General features: G+C 40.0%; 1 protein-coding gene across 2 annotated transcripts in view; it reads right to left on the bottom strand.

Moving 5' to 3' along the window:
* Positions 1-9,908: 9,908 nt before the first annotated feature.
* Positions 9,909-18,563, bottom strand: part of LOC117326814 (globin C, coelomic-like) — a 68,878-nt gene continuing 60,223 nt past the window's right edge. For both annotated transcript variants that reach the window (XM_033883548.1, XM_033883550.1), the window contains exons 2-3: positions 14,279-14,524; positions 9,909-10,658 (exon numbers count right to left, since the gene is read on the bottom strand). In XM_033883548.1, coding sequence (XP_033739439.1) covers positions 10,289-10,658; positions 14,279-14,484 — 576 coding nt within the window. In that variant the 5' untranslated portion in view covers positions 14,485-14,524 and the 3' untranslated portion in view covers positions 9,909-10,288. The remainder of the gene's footprint in view (positions 10,659-14,278; positions 14,525-18,563) is intronic.

Below are 18,563 nucleotides of genomic sequence, written 5' to 3'. Positions count from 1 at the left end.
ATCAATAAACTGTTAAGTTCGTCCTTGTGGGAACCTGTTATCAATAAACTGTTAAGTGTGTATCCTTGTGGGAACTTGTTATCAATAAACTGTTAAGTGTGTATCCTTGTGGGAACCTGTTATCAATAACACTGTTAAGTGTGTATCCTTGTGGGAACCTGTTATCAATAAACTGTTAAGTGTGTATCCTTGTGGGAACCTGTTATCAATAAAACTGTTAAGTGTATCCTTGTGAGAACCTGTTATCAATAGCACTGTTAAGTGTGTATCCTTGTGTGAACCTGTTATCAATAAAACTGTTAAGTGTGTATCCTTGTGGGAACCTGTTATTATCAATAACACTGTTAAGTGTGTATCCTTGTGGGAACCTGTCATCAATAACACTGTTAAGTGTTTCCTTGTGGGAACCTGTTATCAATAACACTGTTAAGTGTGTCCTTGTGGGAACCTGTTATCAATAACACTGTTAAGTGTGTATCTTTGTGGGAACCTGTTATCAATAACACTGTTAAGTGTGTATCTTTGTGGGAACCTGTTATCAATAACACTGTTAAGTATGTATCCTTGTGGGAACCTGTTATCAATAAAACTGTTAAGTGTGTGTCCTTGTGGGAACCTGTTATCAATAACATTGTTAAGTGTGTATCCTTGTGGGAACCTGTTATCAATAAAACTGTTAAGTGTGTCCTTGTGGGAACCTGTTATCAATAAAACTGTTAAGTGTGTATCCTTGTGGGAACCTGTTATCAATAAAACTGTTACGTGTGTATCCTTGTGGGAACCTGTTATCAATAAAACTGTTACGTGTGTATCCTTGTGGGAACCTGTTATCAATAAAACTGTTACGTGTGTATCCTTGTGGGAACCTGTTATTATCAATAACACTGTTACGTGTGTAACTTTGTGGGAACCTGTTATCAATAACACTGTTATGTGTTTATCCTTGTGGGAAGCTGTTATCAATAACGCTGTTAAGTGTGTATCCTTGTGGGAACCTGTTATCAATAAACTGTTAAGTGTATCCTTGTGGGAACCTGTTATCAATAACACTGTTAAGTGTGTATCCTTGTGGGAACCTGTTATCAATAACACTGTTAAGTGTGTGTCCTTGTGGGAACCTGTTATCAATAACACTGTTAAGTGTATGCTTGTGGGAACTTGTTATCAATAAACTGTTAAGTGTATCCTTGTGGGAACCTGTTATCAATAACACTGTTAAGTGTGTATCCTTGTGGGAACCTGTTATCAATAACACTGTTAAGTGTGTATCCTTGTGGGAACCTGTTATCAATAACACTGTTAAGTTCGTCCTTGTGGGAACCTGTTATCAATAAAACTGTTAAGTGTATGCTTGTGGGAACCTGTTATCAACAAATCTGTTAAGTGTATCCTTGTGTGAACCTGTTATCAATAAAACTGTTAAGTGTGTATCATTGTGGGAACCTGTTATCAATAACACTATTAAGAGTATCCTTGTGGGAACCTGTTATCAATAACACTGTTAAGTGTATCTTTGTGGGAACCTGTTATCAATAAAACTGTTAAGTGTATCCTTGTGGGAACCTGTTATCAATAAACTGTTAAATGTGTATCTTTGTGGGAACCTGTTATCAATAAACTGTTAAGTGTGTATCTTTAAGGGAACCTGTTATCAATAAAACTGTTAAGTGTGTATCCTTGTGGGAACCTGTTATCAATAACACTGTTAAGTTCGTCCTTGTGGGAACCTGTTATCAATAAAACTGTTAAGTGTATCCTTGTGGGAACCTGTTATCAATAAACTGTTAAGTTCGTCCTTGTGGGAACCTGTTATCAATAAACTGTTAAGTGTGTATCCTTGTGGGAACTTGTTATCAATAAACTGTTAAGTGTGTATCCTTGTGGGAACCTGTTATCAATAACACTGTTAAGTGTGTATCCTTGTGGGGACCTGTTATCAATAACATTGTTAAGTGTATCCTTGTGGGAACCTGTTATCAATAACACTGTTAAGTGTGTATCTTTGTGGGAACCTGTTATCAATAACACTGTTAAGTGTGTATCCTTGTGGGAACCTGTTATCAATAACACTGTTAAGTGTGTATCCTTGTGGGAACCTGTTATCAATAACACTGTTAAGTGTGTATCCTTGTGGGAACCTGTTATCAATAACACTGTTAAGTGTGTATCCTTGTGGGAACCTGTTATCAATAAACTGTTAAGTGTATCCTTGTGGGAACCTGTTATCAATAACACTGTTAAGTGTATCCTTGTGGGAACCTGTTATCAATAACACTGTTAAGTGTGTATCTTTGTGGGAACCTGTTATCAATAACACTGTTAAGTGTGTATCCTTGTGGGAACCTGTTATCAATAACACTGTTAAGTGTGTATCTTTGTGGGAACCTGTTATCAATAACACTGTTAAGTGTGTATCCTTGTGGGAACCTGTTATCAATAAAACTGTTAAGTGTGTATCCTTGTGGGAACCTGTTATCAATAAACTGTTAAGTGTATCCTTGTGGGAACCTGTTATCAATAACACTGTTAAGTGTGTGTCCTTGTGGGGAACTGTTATCAATAACATTGTTAAGTGTATCCTTGTGGGAACCTGTTATCAATAAAACTGTTAAGTGTATCCTTGTGGGAACCTGTTATCAATAACACTGTTAAGTGTGTCCTTGTGGGAACCTGTTATCAATAACACTGTTAAGTGTGTATCCTTGTGAGAACCTGTTATCAATAAAACTGTTAAGTGTGTATCCTTGTGGGAACCTGTTATCAATAACACTGTTAAGTGTGTATCTTTGTGGGAACCTGTTATCAATAACACTGTTAAGTGTGTATCCTTGTGGGGAACTGTTATCAATAACACTGTTAAGTGTGTATCCTTGTGGGGAACTGTTATCAGTAACACTGTTAAGTGTGTATCCTTGTGGGGAACTGTTATCAATAACACTGTTAAGTGTGTATCCTTGTGGGAACCTGTTATCAATAAAACTGTTACGTGTGTATCCTTGTGGGAACCTGTTATTATCAATAACACTGTTAAGTGTGTAACTTTGTGGGAACCTGTTATCAATAACACTGTTAAGTGTTTATCCTTGTGGGAAGCTGTTATCAATAACACTGTTAAGTTCGTCCTTGTGGGAACCTGTTATCAATAAAACTGTTAAGTGTATGCTTGTGGGAACCTGTTATCAACAAATCTGTTAAGTGTATCCTTGTGTGAACCTGTTATCAATAAAACTGTTAAGTGTGTATCATTGTGGGAACCTGTTATCAATAACACTGTTAAGAGTATCCTTGTGGGAACCTGTTATCAATAACACTGTTAAGTGTATCTTTGTGGGAACCTGTTATCAATAAAACTGTTAAGTGTATCCTTGTGGGAACCTGTTATCAATAAACTGTTAAGTGTGTATCTTTGTGGGAACCTGTTATCAATAAACTGTTAAGTGTGTATCTTTAAGGGAACCTGTTATCAATAAAACTGTTAAGTGTGTATCCTTGTGGGAACCTGTTATCAATAACACTGTTAAGTTCGTCCTTGTGGGAACCTGTTATCAATAAAACTGTTAAGTGTATCCTTGTGGGAACCTGTTATCAATAAACTGTTAAGTTCGTCCTTGTGGGAACCTGTTATCAATAAACTGTTAAGTGTGTATCCTTGTGGGAACTTGTTATCAATAAACTGTTAAGTGTGTATCCTTGTGGGAACCTGTTATCAATAACACTGTTAAGTGTGTATCCTTGTGGGAACCTGTTATCAATAAACTGTTAAGTGTGTATCCTTGTGGGAACCTGTTATCAATAAAACTGTTACGTGTGTATCCTTGTGGGAACCTGTTATCAATAACACTGTTAAGTGTGTATCCTTGTGGGAACCTGTTATCAATAACACTGTTAAGTGTGTAACTTTGTGGGAACCTGTTATCAATAAAACTGTTACGTGTGTATCCTTGTGGGAACCTGTTATCAATAACACTGTTAAGTGTGTATCCTTGTGGGAACCTGTTATCAATAACACTGTTAATGTGTATCCTTGTGGGAACCTGTTATCAATAAAACTGTTACGTGTGTATCCTTGTGGGAACCTGTTATCAATAACACTGTTACGTGTGTATCCTTGTGGGAACCTGTTATCAATAACATTGTTAAGTGTATCCTTGTGGGAACCTGTTATCAATAACACTGTTACGTGTGTATCCTTGTGGGAACCTGTTATCAATAACATTGTTAAGTGTATCCTTGTGGGAACCTGTTATCAATAACACTGTTAAGTGTGTAACTTTGTGGGAACCTGTTATCAATAACACTGTTAAGTGTGTATCCTTGTGGGGAACTGTTATCAATAACACTGTTAAGTGTGTATCCTTGTGGGAACCTGTTATCAATAAAACTGTTACGTGTGTATCCTTGTGGGAACCTGTTATTATCAATAACACTGTTATGTGTTTATCCTTGTGGGAACCTGTTATCAATAAAGCTGTTAAGTGTGTGTCCTTGTGGGAACCTGTTATCAATAACGCTGTTAAGTATGTATCCTTGTGGGAACCTGTTATCAATAAAACTGTTAAGTGTGTGTCCTTGTGGGAACCTGTTATCAATAACACTGTTAAGTGTATGCTTGTGGGAACTTGTTATCAATAAACTGTTAAGTGTATCCTTGTGGGAACCTGTTATCAATAAACTGTTAAGTTCGTCCTTGTGGGAACCTGTTATCAATAAAACTGTTAAGTGTGTGTCCTTGTGGGAACCTGTTATCAATAACGCTGTTAAGTATGTATCCTTGTGGGAACCTGTTATCAATAAAACTGTTAAGTGTGTGTCCTTGTGGGAACCTGTTATCAATAACACTGTTAAGTGTATGCTTGTGGGAACTTGTTATCAATAAACTGTTAAGTGTATCCTTGTGGGAACCTGTTATCAATAACACTGTTAAGTGTGTATCCTTTTTGGAACCTGTTATCAATAACACTGTTAAGTGTGTGTCCTTGTGGGAACCTGTTATCAATAACACTGTTAAGTGTGTATCCTTGTGGGAACCTGTTATCAATAACACTGTTAAGTTCGTCCTTGTGGGAACCTGTTATCAATAAAACTGTTAAGTGTATGCTTGTGGGAACCTTTTATCAACAAAACTGTTAAGTGTATGCTTGTGGGAACCTGTTATCAATAACACTGTTAAGTGTGTATCCTTGTGGGAACCTGTTATCAATAAAACTGTTAAGTGTGTATCCTTGTGGGAACCTGTTATCAATAACACTGTTAAGTGCGTATCCTTGTGGGGAACTGTTATCAATAAAACTGTTAAGTGTGTATCCTTGTGGGAACCTGTTATCAATAACACTGTTAAGTGCGTATCCTTGTGGGGAACTGTTATCAATAAAACTGTTAAGTGTGTATCCTTGTGGGAACCTGTTATCAATAACACTGTTAAGTGCGTATCCTTGTGGGAACCTGTTATCAATAAAACTGTTAAGTGTATTTATATGGGAACACTGTTATTAATGAAAGAATTCATGCATAATCATGAATAATTACTCACCTCTGTCACCAAGGGAGGCTTTCTGGCCGACACCACTAACACACAAGAAAGAAATGTTACCATGGTGATGAGATGAGGTATAGCGGCCATTATGGTATAGACATTACCGCTTTGCCTGGGTGTCGACTATTAATCCTCTTGATACAATGACTACATTTAAGTCGGTCAAATATCCTACTGCAGCCGGTGACATTTAAAAACAACTCTTGTGGAGACATTTGGCAATAAATACTCATCCCGTCCATCAGAACTCCGGGCACGTGACGAGGTGAAATGTCGGAAAGCTGATGATCAACTGGTGTCACGGTAACATGATATAATCATGTTTATCTCTGTAGACTGAATGTGAGTGAAGACAATTTTGACAAAATAAATTTCATGTTTATGATAGAAGTTTTATGACACAACCAATATGATAATTAAGAGTGTGACGTTTCCATGACTACACTGTCACTTTCATCAGACTAATGACCAATATGAAGTTTATTAGCACTGTATTATGTAGTGTCCGAGATATACTCTTTCGTCATAGTCATGATTCTATTGACACTAAGTTGGAAAATAATGTGACGAGATGGTAAAAATGAAATAGATTCAAACAAGTGTACGAGATGGTATGATGTACTGTAGCCGAATCTTCTACGGTTTGTATAACACTTGACCATAGATGTCCGCGAGTTTGTGGCCCCGTCGTCCCTGTTTAGTACTGGACCGCTGTGGTATATCCAGATGGCCTCCCTGATCAGCCGCCTTGACAGGTTGTTTTCCCTATCGACACTTTTTGAATCCCCCCAGTCAATTATGTGGTTTTGCTTCACAGAATGGTCTGTACGTGCCGATTTCTTGAGCTTGGACTGAGATTGCTTCCTCTCTAATCTGGTTTATTTTTTGCCTTCTTGGGATTCCACGTCTTTCTGGTATCGTTAAATCGGACCCAAAATCTTCTGCCCTCTCGTTTTGTTCTTTTCTTTGGTGTTCTGCCTCCTGGTCGTCTCTGTGCTTTCCTTAAGGTCGCTGTTAACTTTCTGGATTGCCCAGTCGGGGTAACAACATCTGTTTACAGCGCTATAGATGTAAGTATACTCTTGCTTCTTGTCTTGATCTTTTGTGACAATCGTTTCACATCTGTTGAGCAGAGTTCGTACCACGCCCAATTTCTGGTGTAAGGGGTGATGTGATTGGACGTTGGGGTATTGGTCTGTGTGAGTCTTTTTCCTATAGACCAATACTCTGATAGTTCTGTTATCTTTCTTAACCAGGAGAGTATCAAGAAATGGTATAGTGGTATCTGTTTCTTCTTCACAGGTGAACTTGACGCTGTTGGCAGTATCTACAGTGGTGATATGTGCAGTCAAATCCTTGTGTGACCCCTTCTTCACTATTTCCAAAATGTCATCAACATATCGTTTCCACAGGCTAGGTTTGCATTCCATAGGGACCATGGCTATAACATCCCTTTCCAGGTGCCCCACGAATAAATTGGTCACAATCGGAGACATTAGACTGCCCATGGCTGTACCAAACCTTGTTTGAGTTTTGATAAGATAGATACTAGTCGCCGTTTGAATCTCTGGGTAGTGTTGTTCTAAGTCTGTCATATGTGTTACTGTCGTCGGGCAAAGCGACAGCTTGGTTCTCATATTCGTCAGTGTCCGCGACAACTGTGTGTTGTCCTTGTCTGCTGGTAAAATCATCATTGATTTGTCCTTGCTTTGTTGTCCGAGTGCCAGGCGTTCTTCCTTTGATATGTTGTATACTAATTTCGTAGATTTTAATAAACCGGTCAAACACGCCTGTTCTGTGGCCAATCATCTATGACCAAGTGTAAGCGTAGCCGATTCGACTACAGTACATCTTACCAACTCGTCACACTTGTTTGATTCTTTCTTATTTTTACCATCTCGTCCCACTATTTTCGAACTCTGTGTCAATAGGAACATAATTTAGACGAAACATCCTTCAGAGTATATTGAATCTTGTACCATCTCCGTTCGACACTACATACAACAGTGCTAATACGCCGCACATTGGTCATCACATCAGTCTGATGAAGGTGACAGTGTAGTCATCGAAACGTCATTCTCTTAAATGTCATATTGGTTGTGTCATATAACTTCTATAATATCTACTTTACAAACCTGAAGACAATGTTCCAGAATATATCTCATGTGTGTTTCTTAATCATTGAGGTAGTTGTAAACAAGATGATAAAATAAAACAAAGTAAAACCACACAGCAAGAGGCACATTGGGCTGACCTGTCACCTCAGTCTTATATAGGACCCTAGGGTCACGAAATGCCCAATTTTGGTAAAGCATTTTAAGACCTTCCAGCTTTGAAGGGTATTTCATTCTACCTTTCTTCGGAATTGAGAAGAAATTTTGTTTTGAAATTGCAGTCAATTCGACCCCTTTTGGACCCGCCCATCAGCCCCTGGCAGTTAGCAGACATATACAACTGCAGTTGTTTGTTTACGAAATAATGAAACCATATGTAACCTTATTCAGATTTCCATTTACCTATTTTGACCATTACCGCTAACAATGTAAGTGACCAGACGGATTTAACTTGGGTGTAGTGTATTTTCGTGATGTTTCTGCCATTATGATGTAAATCTCACCATGACTAAATTACTAACAAATGTTATTTCATGAGAAGTTCATTTCATATGGCACTGAACAATATCGACAGGAATCTGTTAAAATCACTGTCCCCACGATATGTGATATGATGTCAAATTGTATCATCATTTTGATATTAACAGTCCAATATATACAAAAGATCATTTTCAGTGTTTCCAAATATGTTCTCAATATGACCCGGTCAGGATTGGGAATCCATGATAACATAAGTAAGTTATTACCTTGTTTTACATGTCGTCATCATTATGGGATTCTGTCTTGATTAACCTCGTCGGTATCGTCTATGAATCAGGTAACACTTATCATCCTTGTACATGGATTCATTACGTCTACGATTGTGAGCTAGAAGGGTCATTAGCCCTCTACCGGTGAAAACAGAGAGACTTATAGGTCTCCTGTCTTTCTGTCTGTCCGTCCATCAGTCTGTTTTTTGCACTTTTCTCAGTCATGCTTCAAGGTATGTTGTTGAAAGTTGGTATGAAAAAGCTACAGATCAAATATCTGGTTTCATGGTTTTTGGGTCAAGGTCAAGGTCACTGTTACCATTTTTAGCGGGCGCTGGTATGAAATATGTTTTGCTTCAGGCAATACTCTCAGAATGTTTTTGTTCAGTCATTATGGAGTAACCTGTTAATATGTCCAGACGTGGGAGACGTTTTTGGTACCAATTACCTTCATCCTCTATCACTAGTGTTTCATCCTTAACTATTATGATGGCTATAAATATAATTCCGTTGGTTTACAAACAATTTGGACTCTGTTATGTTACTTGATAAGTACCAGTCACTTATGTTTTCGAGTGTATCTTACCTCTAGTATACAAGTAGCATTATCAATTCTACAGTACATTGTTTATTTGTGAAGTCTTGAATTGAAATCTTGATGTGTGGTCACGTGATAATTTGTTATTTATCCCGAAATGTTTATGAAAATTTGCTGTTTTGTTGATTTTGTGTTTGAGTCGACTATAAGTTTTGTTGATTTTGTCTTTTGAGTCGAGTATAAGTTTTGTTGATTTTGTATTTGAGTCGAGTAGACCCTTTTTTTATTTTGTCTTTGATTTGAATCGAGTATCAGTTTGGTTGACATTTTTGTGGCGCCTTTAACGGCGTGTTTAGGTTCATGATGTTTATGAAAATATTTTGAATAGGACATTGTATGTATTACTAACTCACATTTTATGTATAACCATAAGCGTCTGCTTCTTGTTTGCATTAATAGAACAAAAATATTAACCCCTTCTACAATATCAACAAGTCGATGAGGAGTCAGCTTCGATTCACTTACAATTAAAGTTCAATCCGACTAAAAATTCACACAAACTTCAGTAACGTACCTTGGTTTAGAATCCTTAAATAAACAATGCATGCTATATTTCTGTCGTGTGACAATGATTTAAAAATGCAAAAATGGACCAAAAGCGGTCGTGATAGTCGACGATGGATCGACTGTGGAACGGAAGTAGTTTGTATATTTTAGAGTGGAATGCAAGAAGCAATCTGATTGGTCGACAGCTCTATGACCAGTACTAACAAAAACTGTCGACCAATCAACAGCCTACTTCCTTTCTATGATGCATCGTCTGATATGCGAGTGTTACACCTTGTTAGTATAGTAAAAGTAAGGGTTACTATTTTCTATAAATAAACGCCTGTGGTATTATTAATTCACATAATATACAATATCTAACTCACAATATTAAAAACGCCATTTGAAGAAGTAAAAACCAACACACCTGATCCTCCAATCCCATCTTATATGATAAAACTATTATTCAACAGCATCGGTGCGTAACAGTGTAAGAGAATCTTGATACATTTCCACTACATATAAATAAATATCTCTACAATAGTGAACATAATCCAGCCCTACACACGTGTGTCACATACAAAAGTGTTATTGTTCAAATATGTCTACCTTGTATATCAAAAATTAATAACATCCAGGATAAACCAGGCATGAACATAGACTCCGGACTATTATTCATAGAAATATATTTATAAAAGATTTCTTTTGTCTCAAAAATAGGATTTTGAATAGATGAGTTGCCGATTTGTTATCAAGTCCGACTTCGAACAATTAGAGTAGTGCAGGGAAATGCTGACGTCATGTAATGTTACGTCACGCTAGAGTGACCATTACACGATTTATCATGTTCACTTTCAAGGACAAAAAGTTCATAACCTTGGCAAAGATAACGCACGATGTACGTAAACACTATATTCCAACTTTCACGCACTTCCGGTATAAATTCCTCTCCAATCGCTGTCTCCCAGACACTCATTAACACTTTTATATATACAGCGAAATATTCAATGTCAAATCCGTCGAAGGTGGCGTGTCGGGCACCAAGCATCAGCAATGTCTGTTGAATTTCAGTTTTAGGCTTCTCCAAACTATCCACAACTGAATCGACCACCTGCATGAATTTCGTCACGTGATCCAAAAAAATCTTCGATTGTTTCAGGTTATTTTCGTCCATATACCTGAAATTATTAAAAAAAAGATTTTAAAGCTGACAGTGCAAGTTTAAAAGCATCCAATTGAGATAAAAAAAAATAATACATGTACAGATTTCCAAAAATTGTTCACGAGACAACTTTTACGTTTCTAATTTTAAATTTCTCCACTGACACTGTCTCTCATCAAGTCCCCACTGACACTGTCTCTCATCAAGTCCCCACTGACACTGTCTCTCATCAAGTCCTCACTGACACTGTCTCTCATCAAGTCCTCACTGACACTGTCTCTCATCATCTCTCATCAAGTCTCCACAGACACTGTCTCTCATCAAGTCCCCACTGACACTGTCTCTAATCAAGTCCCCACTGACACTATCTCTCATCAAGTCCCCACTGACACTGTCTCTCATCAAGTCCTCACTGACACTATCTCTCATCAAGTCCCCACTGACACTGTCTCACAGCAAGTCCCCACTGACACTCTCTCATCAAGTCCTCACTGACACTGTCTCTCATCAAGTCCTCACTGACACTGTCTCTCATCAAGTCCTCACTGACACTGTCTCACATCAAGTCCCCACTGACACTGTCTCTCATCAAGTCCCCACTGACACTGTCTCTCATCAAGTCCCCACAGACACTGTCTCTCATCAAGTCCCCACTGACACTGTCTCTCATCAAGTCCCCACTGACACTGTCTCTCATCAAGTCCCCACTGACACTGTCTCTCATCAAGTCCTCACTGACACTGTCTCTCATCAAGTCCCCACTGACACTCTCTCATCAAGTCCTCACTGACACTGTCTCTGATCAAGTCCCCACTGACACTGTCTCTCATCAAGTCCTCACTGACACTGTCTCTCATCAAGTCCCCACTGACACTTTCTCTCATCAAGTCCCCACTGACACTGTCTCTAATCAAGTCCCCACTGACATTGTCTCTCATCAAGTCCCCACTGACACTGTCTCTCATCAAGTCCCCACTGACACTGTCTCTCATCAAGTCCTCAATGACACCGTCTCTCATCAAGTCCCCACTGACACTGTCTCTCATCAAGTCCCCACTGACACTCTCTCTCATCAGGTCCTCACTGACACTGTCTCTCATCAAGTCCCCACTGACACTGTCTCTCATCAAGTCCCCACTGACACTGTCTCTCATCAAGTCCCCACTGACACTGTCTCTCATCAAGTCCCCACTGACACTGTCTCTCATCAAGTCCCCACTGACACTATATCTCATAAAGTCCCCACTGACACTGTCTCTCATCAAGTCCCCACTTACACTGTCTCTCATAAAGTCCCCACTGACACTGTCTCTCATCAAGTCCCCACTGACACTGTCTCTCATCAAGTCCCCACTGACACTGTCTTTCATCAAGTCCCCACTGACACTATCTCTCATCAAGTCTCCACTGACATTGTCTCTCATCAAGTCCCCACTTACACTGTCTCTCATCAAGTCCCCACTGACACTGTCTCTCATCAAGTCTCCACTGACACTGTCTCTCATCAAGTCCCCACTGACACTGTCTCTCATCAAGTCTCCACTGACACTGTCTCTCATCAAGTCCCCACTGACACTGTCTCTCATCAAGTCTCCACTGACACTGTCTCTCATCAAGTCCCCACTGACACTGTCTCTCATCAAGTCTCCACTGACACTGTCTCTCATCAAGTCCCCACTGACACGGTCTTTCATCAAGTCCCCACTGACACTGTCTCTCATCAGGTCTCCACTGACATTGTCTCTCATCAAGTCCCCACTTACACTGTCTCTCATCAAGTCTCCACTGACACTGTCTCTCATCAAGTCCCCACTGACACTGTCTCTCATCAAGTCTCCACTGACACTGTCTCTCATCAAGTCTCCACTGACACTGTCTCTCATCAAGTCCCCACTGACACTGTCTCTCATCAAGTCCCAACTGACACTGTCTCTCATCAAGTCCCCACTGACACTGTCTCTCATCAAGTCCCCACTGACACTGTCTCTCATCATCTCTCATCAAGTCCCCACTGACACTGTCTCTCATCAAGTCCCCACTGACACTGTCTCTCATCAAGTCCCACCTAACACTGTCTCTCATCAAATCCCCACTGACACTGTCTCTCATCAAGTCCCCACTGACACTGTCTCTCATCAAGTCCCCACTGACACTGTCTCTCATCATCTCTCATCAAGTCCCACCTAACACTGTCTCTCATCAAGTCCTCACTGACACTGTCTCTCATCAAGTCCCCACTGACACTGTCTCTCATCAAGTCCTCACTTACACTGTCTCTCATCAAGTCCCCACTTACACTGTCCCTCATCAAGTCTCCACAGACACTGTCTCTCATCAAGTCCCCACTGACACTGTCTCTCATCAAGTCCCCACTGACACTGTCTCTCATCAAGTCCCCACTGACACTGTCTCTCATCATCTCTCATCAAGTCCCACCTAACACTGTCTCTCATCAAGTCCCCACTGACACTGTCTCTCATCAAGTCCCCACTGACACTGTCTCTCATCAAGTCCCCACTGACACTGTCTCTCATCAATTTCCCCACTGACACTGTCTCTCATCAAGTCCCCACTGACACTGTCTCTCATCAAGTCCCCACTGACACTGTCTCTCATCAGGTCCTCACTGACACTGTCTCTCATCAAGTCCCTACTGATACTGTCTCTCATCAGGTCCTCACTGACACTGTCCCTCATCAAGTCCCCACTTACACTGTCTCTCATCAAGTCCCCACTAACACTGTCCCTCATCAAGCCCCCACTGACACTGTCTCTCATCAAGTCCTCACTTACACTGTCTCTCATCAGGTCCTCACTGACACTGTCTCTTATCAAGTCCTCACTGACACTGTTTCTCATCAAGTCCCCACTGAAACCATCTTCGCTAGTAAAGGCTTCTGATTATTGCACTACAAGAACCCTTGACGGATATAGTCGTGTTGAAACCGTCGTACCCTGGAATCTCAGGGCATGCAATCAAATCGCGTTTTACATTCACCGATAAAGTAAATCGGTAACGCTAGTTTTGATTGGTCGAAAATTTCATGGTTAAAGGATGGTAATTTCGAATCTCCACTAGAGGGCCAGAATTGACACCTATTTCTGCCAAGGGTTCATGGAATGCAACGCAATCAGTAGCATTGACTAGCGGAGATGCACTGACACTGCCTCTCATCAAGTCCCCACTGACACTGCATCTGATTAAGTCTGACCCGTACATCAGCCGGGAGACGTTGCTGTATTGGAATTTCGGGATAATGTCTTCGTAAACACTCTGGTCATATGAGAACGAGTGAAACGAGACTATGATAGGAGAAAATAAAGCACAGAAAATGACAATGATTCTAAAGTAAAAGACAAAAACCCGCGATCATCTCGGGGCAGCCACAAATGGACGGCGCTAACGACAAGCAGTCAGTAAATGCTGTCCCCATAGCAACACGTTGAGCATGTGCGTGTTCCTTTCTTGTCTGACTCCTCTGCCTTTATTTGTGCACCTCTCGTGTGAGCTTGGCTGTTCCGAGGATGTTTTTATACGAACAAAGACAGTCGGGATCGCTGTGTTATAATAACTGGTACACAGACGAGGTGAATCCTATTGTGATTTCACTTGTTACTACCCCAATAAATACTTACGAGAAATTCTTAAAGACGCCTTTGATCCTCGGTTCCTCCAGGAATATCCTCAGGAAGACCTTCTCTCCGATCCCAGGCATGTCGCGTGCCAGGATCGGCCACGTGCTTCGTATAGTGTCTATCTGGTTGTCGGAGAAATCGGCCGCCTCGTCCTCACCACCAATGACGTCATTTACCTCAACACTCTTACTGACGTCACATCCCATCCTGTGACGACGATTGGCTTACACACATCATACGTCCTGTCTGAAATGATATTTAACGATTAAGATTTTTCCTTGATGATTAGGACAGGAACTTACAGTTTAGAAATACTGTTGTGGTTTACTTAAGACGGTGGTATATTTAGTACGGGGGTACATTAATTACGGGGGTACATTTATGACGGTGGTACATTTAGGACGGTGGTACATTTAGTACGGTGGTACATTTAGGACGGTGGTACATTTAGGACGGTGGTACATTAAGGACGGTGGTACATTAAGGACGGTGGTACATTTAGTACGGTGGTACATTAAGGACGGTGGTACATTTAGTACGGTGGTACATTTAGTACGGTGGTACATTAAGGACGGTGGTACATTTAGGACGGTGGTAAATTTAGGATGGTGGTACATTAAGGACGGTGGTACATTTAGGATGGTGGTACATTAAGGACGGTGGTACATTAAGGACGGTGGTACATTTAGTACGGTGGTACATTAAGGACGGTGGTACATTTAGTACGGTGGTACATTTAGTACGGTGGTACATTAAGGACGGTGGTACATTAAGGACGGTGGTACATTAAGGACGGTGGTACATTAAGGACGGTGGTACATTAAGGACGGTGGTACATTTAGGACATTAACAATGTTGTTTTCTTTATCAGTTATCTCCAGCGCTCGATATATTTTCTCTATGGCTCGGCCTAGATCTTACACTAAAGGATCAAGGTAAGATTAAAAGGGTGGGTCTGTGCTGTCGTGGTTATGACTTTGAGTGAGATACTATACTCTAGTTGCTCAGGATGACATACGACTGGCTCCCGTATGTTGTTCAGTGAGGTATTCACCAACTACTACAAGGAGACACCGCTCAAAATAACCCTGGCTGCTCACGAGGCGATAATCCAAAAACACAAAAATGAATCAAACCTTGGTACAAACTAATAAAGCACACACACTTTGTGTCAATCAATACATTAAGTTAGAATGTGTAAGTGGATGCTTATTACGGTAGCATACTTACGATATGGACAATATCTGTACATTTCCTTCTTTTACATTATCATACCTTTCCTTATTTTACATTATTATACCTTTCCTTATTTTACATTATCATACCTTTCCTTATTTTACATTATTAATACTTGAGCAGACCGGGCAGTGAGTGACATGGAGCAGACCGGGCCGGAGGGGACGACAGACCGGGTCCGTGAGTGGACAGTGTAGGATACCGGGCCGTAGGGTGTACAGTAGGAGACATGTCCGGAGGGGACAGGCAGACCGGGCCGGAGGGTACAGGAGGAGACCTTGCCGGCGGCGGACAGAGTAGACGCTGGCCTAGGGGACAGGAGTCAGACCTTCCGGGGATTACAGTATCATACCGTGCCGTAGGGGACAGAGCAGACCGGGCCGGAGGGGACAAGGAGGACGGGACATCTCGGAGGGGACAGGAGAGACCGGGCCGGAGGGACAGGAGAGACCGGCGGAGGGGACAGGAAACCGGCCGGAGGGGACATGGAGCAGACCTGGCCGGAGGGGACAGGAGGCAGACCGGGCCGAGGGTGACAGGAGCAGACCGGCCGAGTTTACAGACAACCCCGGGGGGAAACTATACTCTAGTTGCTCATCCTTATTTTACATTATTATACCTTTCCTTATTTTACATTATCATACCTTTCCTTATTTTACATTATCATACCTTTCATTATTTTACATTATCATACCTTTCCTTATTTTACATTATCATACCTTTCCTTATTTTACATTATTATACCTTTCCTTATTTTACATTATTATACATTTCCTTATTTTACATTATCATACCTTTCCTTATTTTACATTATTATACCTTTCCTTCTTTTACATTATTATACCTTTCCTTATTTTACATTATCATACCTTTCCTTATTTTACATTATCATACCTTTCCTTATTTTACATTATCATACCTTTCCTTATTTTACATTATTATACCTTTCCTTATTTTACATTATCATACCTTTCCTTATTTACATTATTATACCTTTCCTTATTTTCCATTATTACACCTTTCCTTATTTTACATTATCATACCTTTCCTTATTTTACATTATCATACCTTTCATTATTTTACATTATCATACCTTTCCTTATTTTACATTATCATACCTTTCCTTATTTTACATTATTATACCTTTCCTTATTTACATTATTATACATTTCCTTATTTTACATTATCATACCTTTCCTTATTTTACATTATTATACCTTTCCTTCTTTTACATTATTATACCTTTCCTTATTTTACATTATCATACCTTTCCTTATTTTACATTATCATACCTTTCCTTATTTTACATTATTATACCTTTCCTTATTTTACATTATTATACCTTTCCTTATTTTACATTATCATACCTTTCCTTATTTTACATTATTATACCTTTCCTTATTTTCCATTATTACACCTTTCCTTATTTTACATTATTATACCTTTCCTTATTTTACATCATCATACTTTTCCTTATTTTACAATATTAAACCTTTCCTTATTTTACATTATTATACCTTTCCTTGTTTGACATTATTATACCTTTCCTTATTTTATATTATTATACCTTTCCTTATTTTACACTATTATATCTTTCCTTATTTTACATTATCATACATTTCCTTATTTTACATTATTATACCATTCCTGATTTTTCATAAATGTGCTATTAACCCATAATGATCTATTTAACCCGTATTTAAACTTGTAGATTTTTTTGTTTGTTTTGTTTTTGTAACTCTGATTGGACAATGCATTTGTCATATCCATTCGGATTGTCTCTACCACTTTCCCTTGAAAATCGTTCAAATGATTGCTACATGCACATTTCAGGAAATGGCTTCATCTACAAGATTCGATAATCTGGATGAAGAGGCGTTGAAGATGATCGTTTCTGAAAAGACAGCGCTAACACACAACAAATAATAAAACGGCAGTCAACATACATTGTAGTGAAAGACTATGATCGGGGACAACATCAGGCCCTGGGAACACTGGAGGATATATAAACACTCTATATGTTCGGGGACAACATCAGGCCCTGGGAACACTGGAGGATATATAAACACTCTATATGTTCGGGGACAACATCAGGCCCTGGGAACACTGGAGGATATATAAACACTGTATATGTTCGGGGACAACATCAGGCCCTGGGAACACTGGAGGATATATAAACATTGTATATGTTCGGGGACAACATCAGGCCCTTGGGACACTGGAGGATATATAAACACTGTATATGTTCGGGGACAACACCAGGCCCTGGGAACACTGGAGGATATATAAACACTGTATATGTTCGGGGACAACATCAGGCCCTGGGACCACTGGAGGATATATAAACACTGTATATGTTCGGGGACAACATCAGGCCCTGGGAACACTGGAGGATATAAAACACTGTATATGATCGGGGACAACATCAGGCCCTGGGAACACTGGAGGATATATAAACACTGTATATGTTCGGGGACAACATCAGGCCCTGGGAACACTGGAGGATATATAAACACTGTATATGTTCGGGGAAAACATCAGGCCCTGGGGACACTGGAGGATATATAAACACTGTATATGTTCGGGGACAACATCAGGCCCTGGGAACACTGGAGGATATATAAACACTGTATATGATCGGGGACAACATCAGGCCCTGGGAACACTGGGGGATATATAAACACTGTATATTTTCGGGGACAACATCAGGCCCTGGGAACACTGGGGGATATATAAACACTGTATATGTTGGGGGACAACATCAGGCCCTGGGAACACTGAAGGATATATAAACACTGTATATGTTCGGGGACAACATCAGGCCCTGGGGACACTGGAGGATATATAAACACTGTATATGTTCGGGGACAACATCAGGCCCTGGGAACACTGGAGGATATATAAACGCTGTATATGTTCGGGGACATCATCAGGCCCTGGGAACACTGGAGGATATATAAACACTGTATATGTTCGGGGACAACATCAGGCTCTGGTAGAACTTAAGGATATATAAACACTGGTAAGAGAGGCGGACTAATTTAATTCC

The sequence above is a fragment of the Pecten maximus genome, chromosome 5 (assembly GCF_902652985.1).
Source record: "Pecten maximus chromosome 5, xPecMax1.1, whole genome shotgun sequence".
In the NCBI taxonomy this organism is placed as follows: Eukaryota; Metazoa; Mollusca; class Bivalvia; order Pectinida; family Pectinidae; genus Pecten; species Pecten maximus.
Note: the sequence above shows the minus strand (reverse complement) of the source record. Positions and strands in the feature narration are given on the sequence as shown.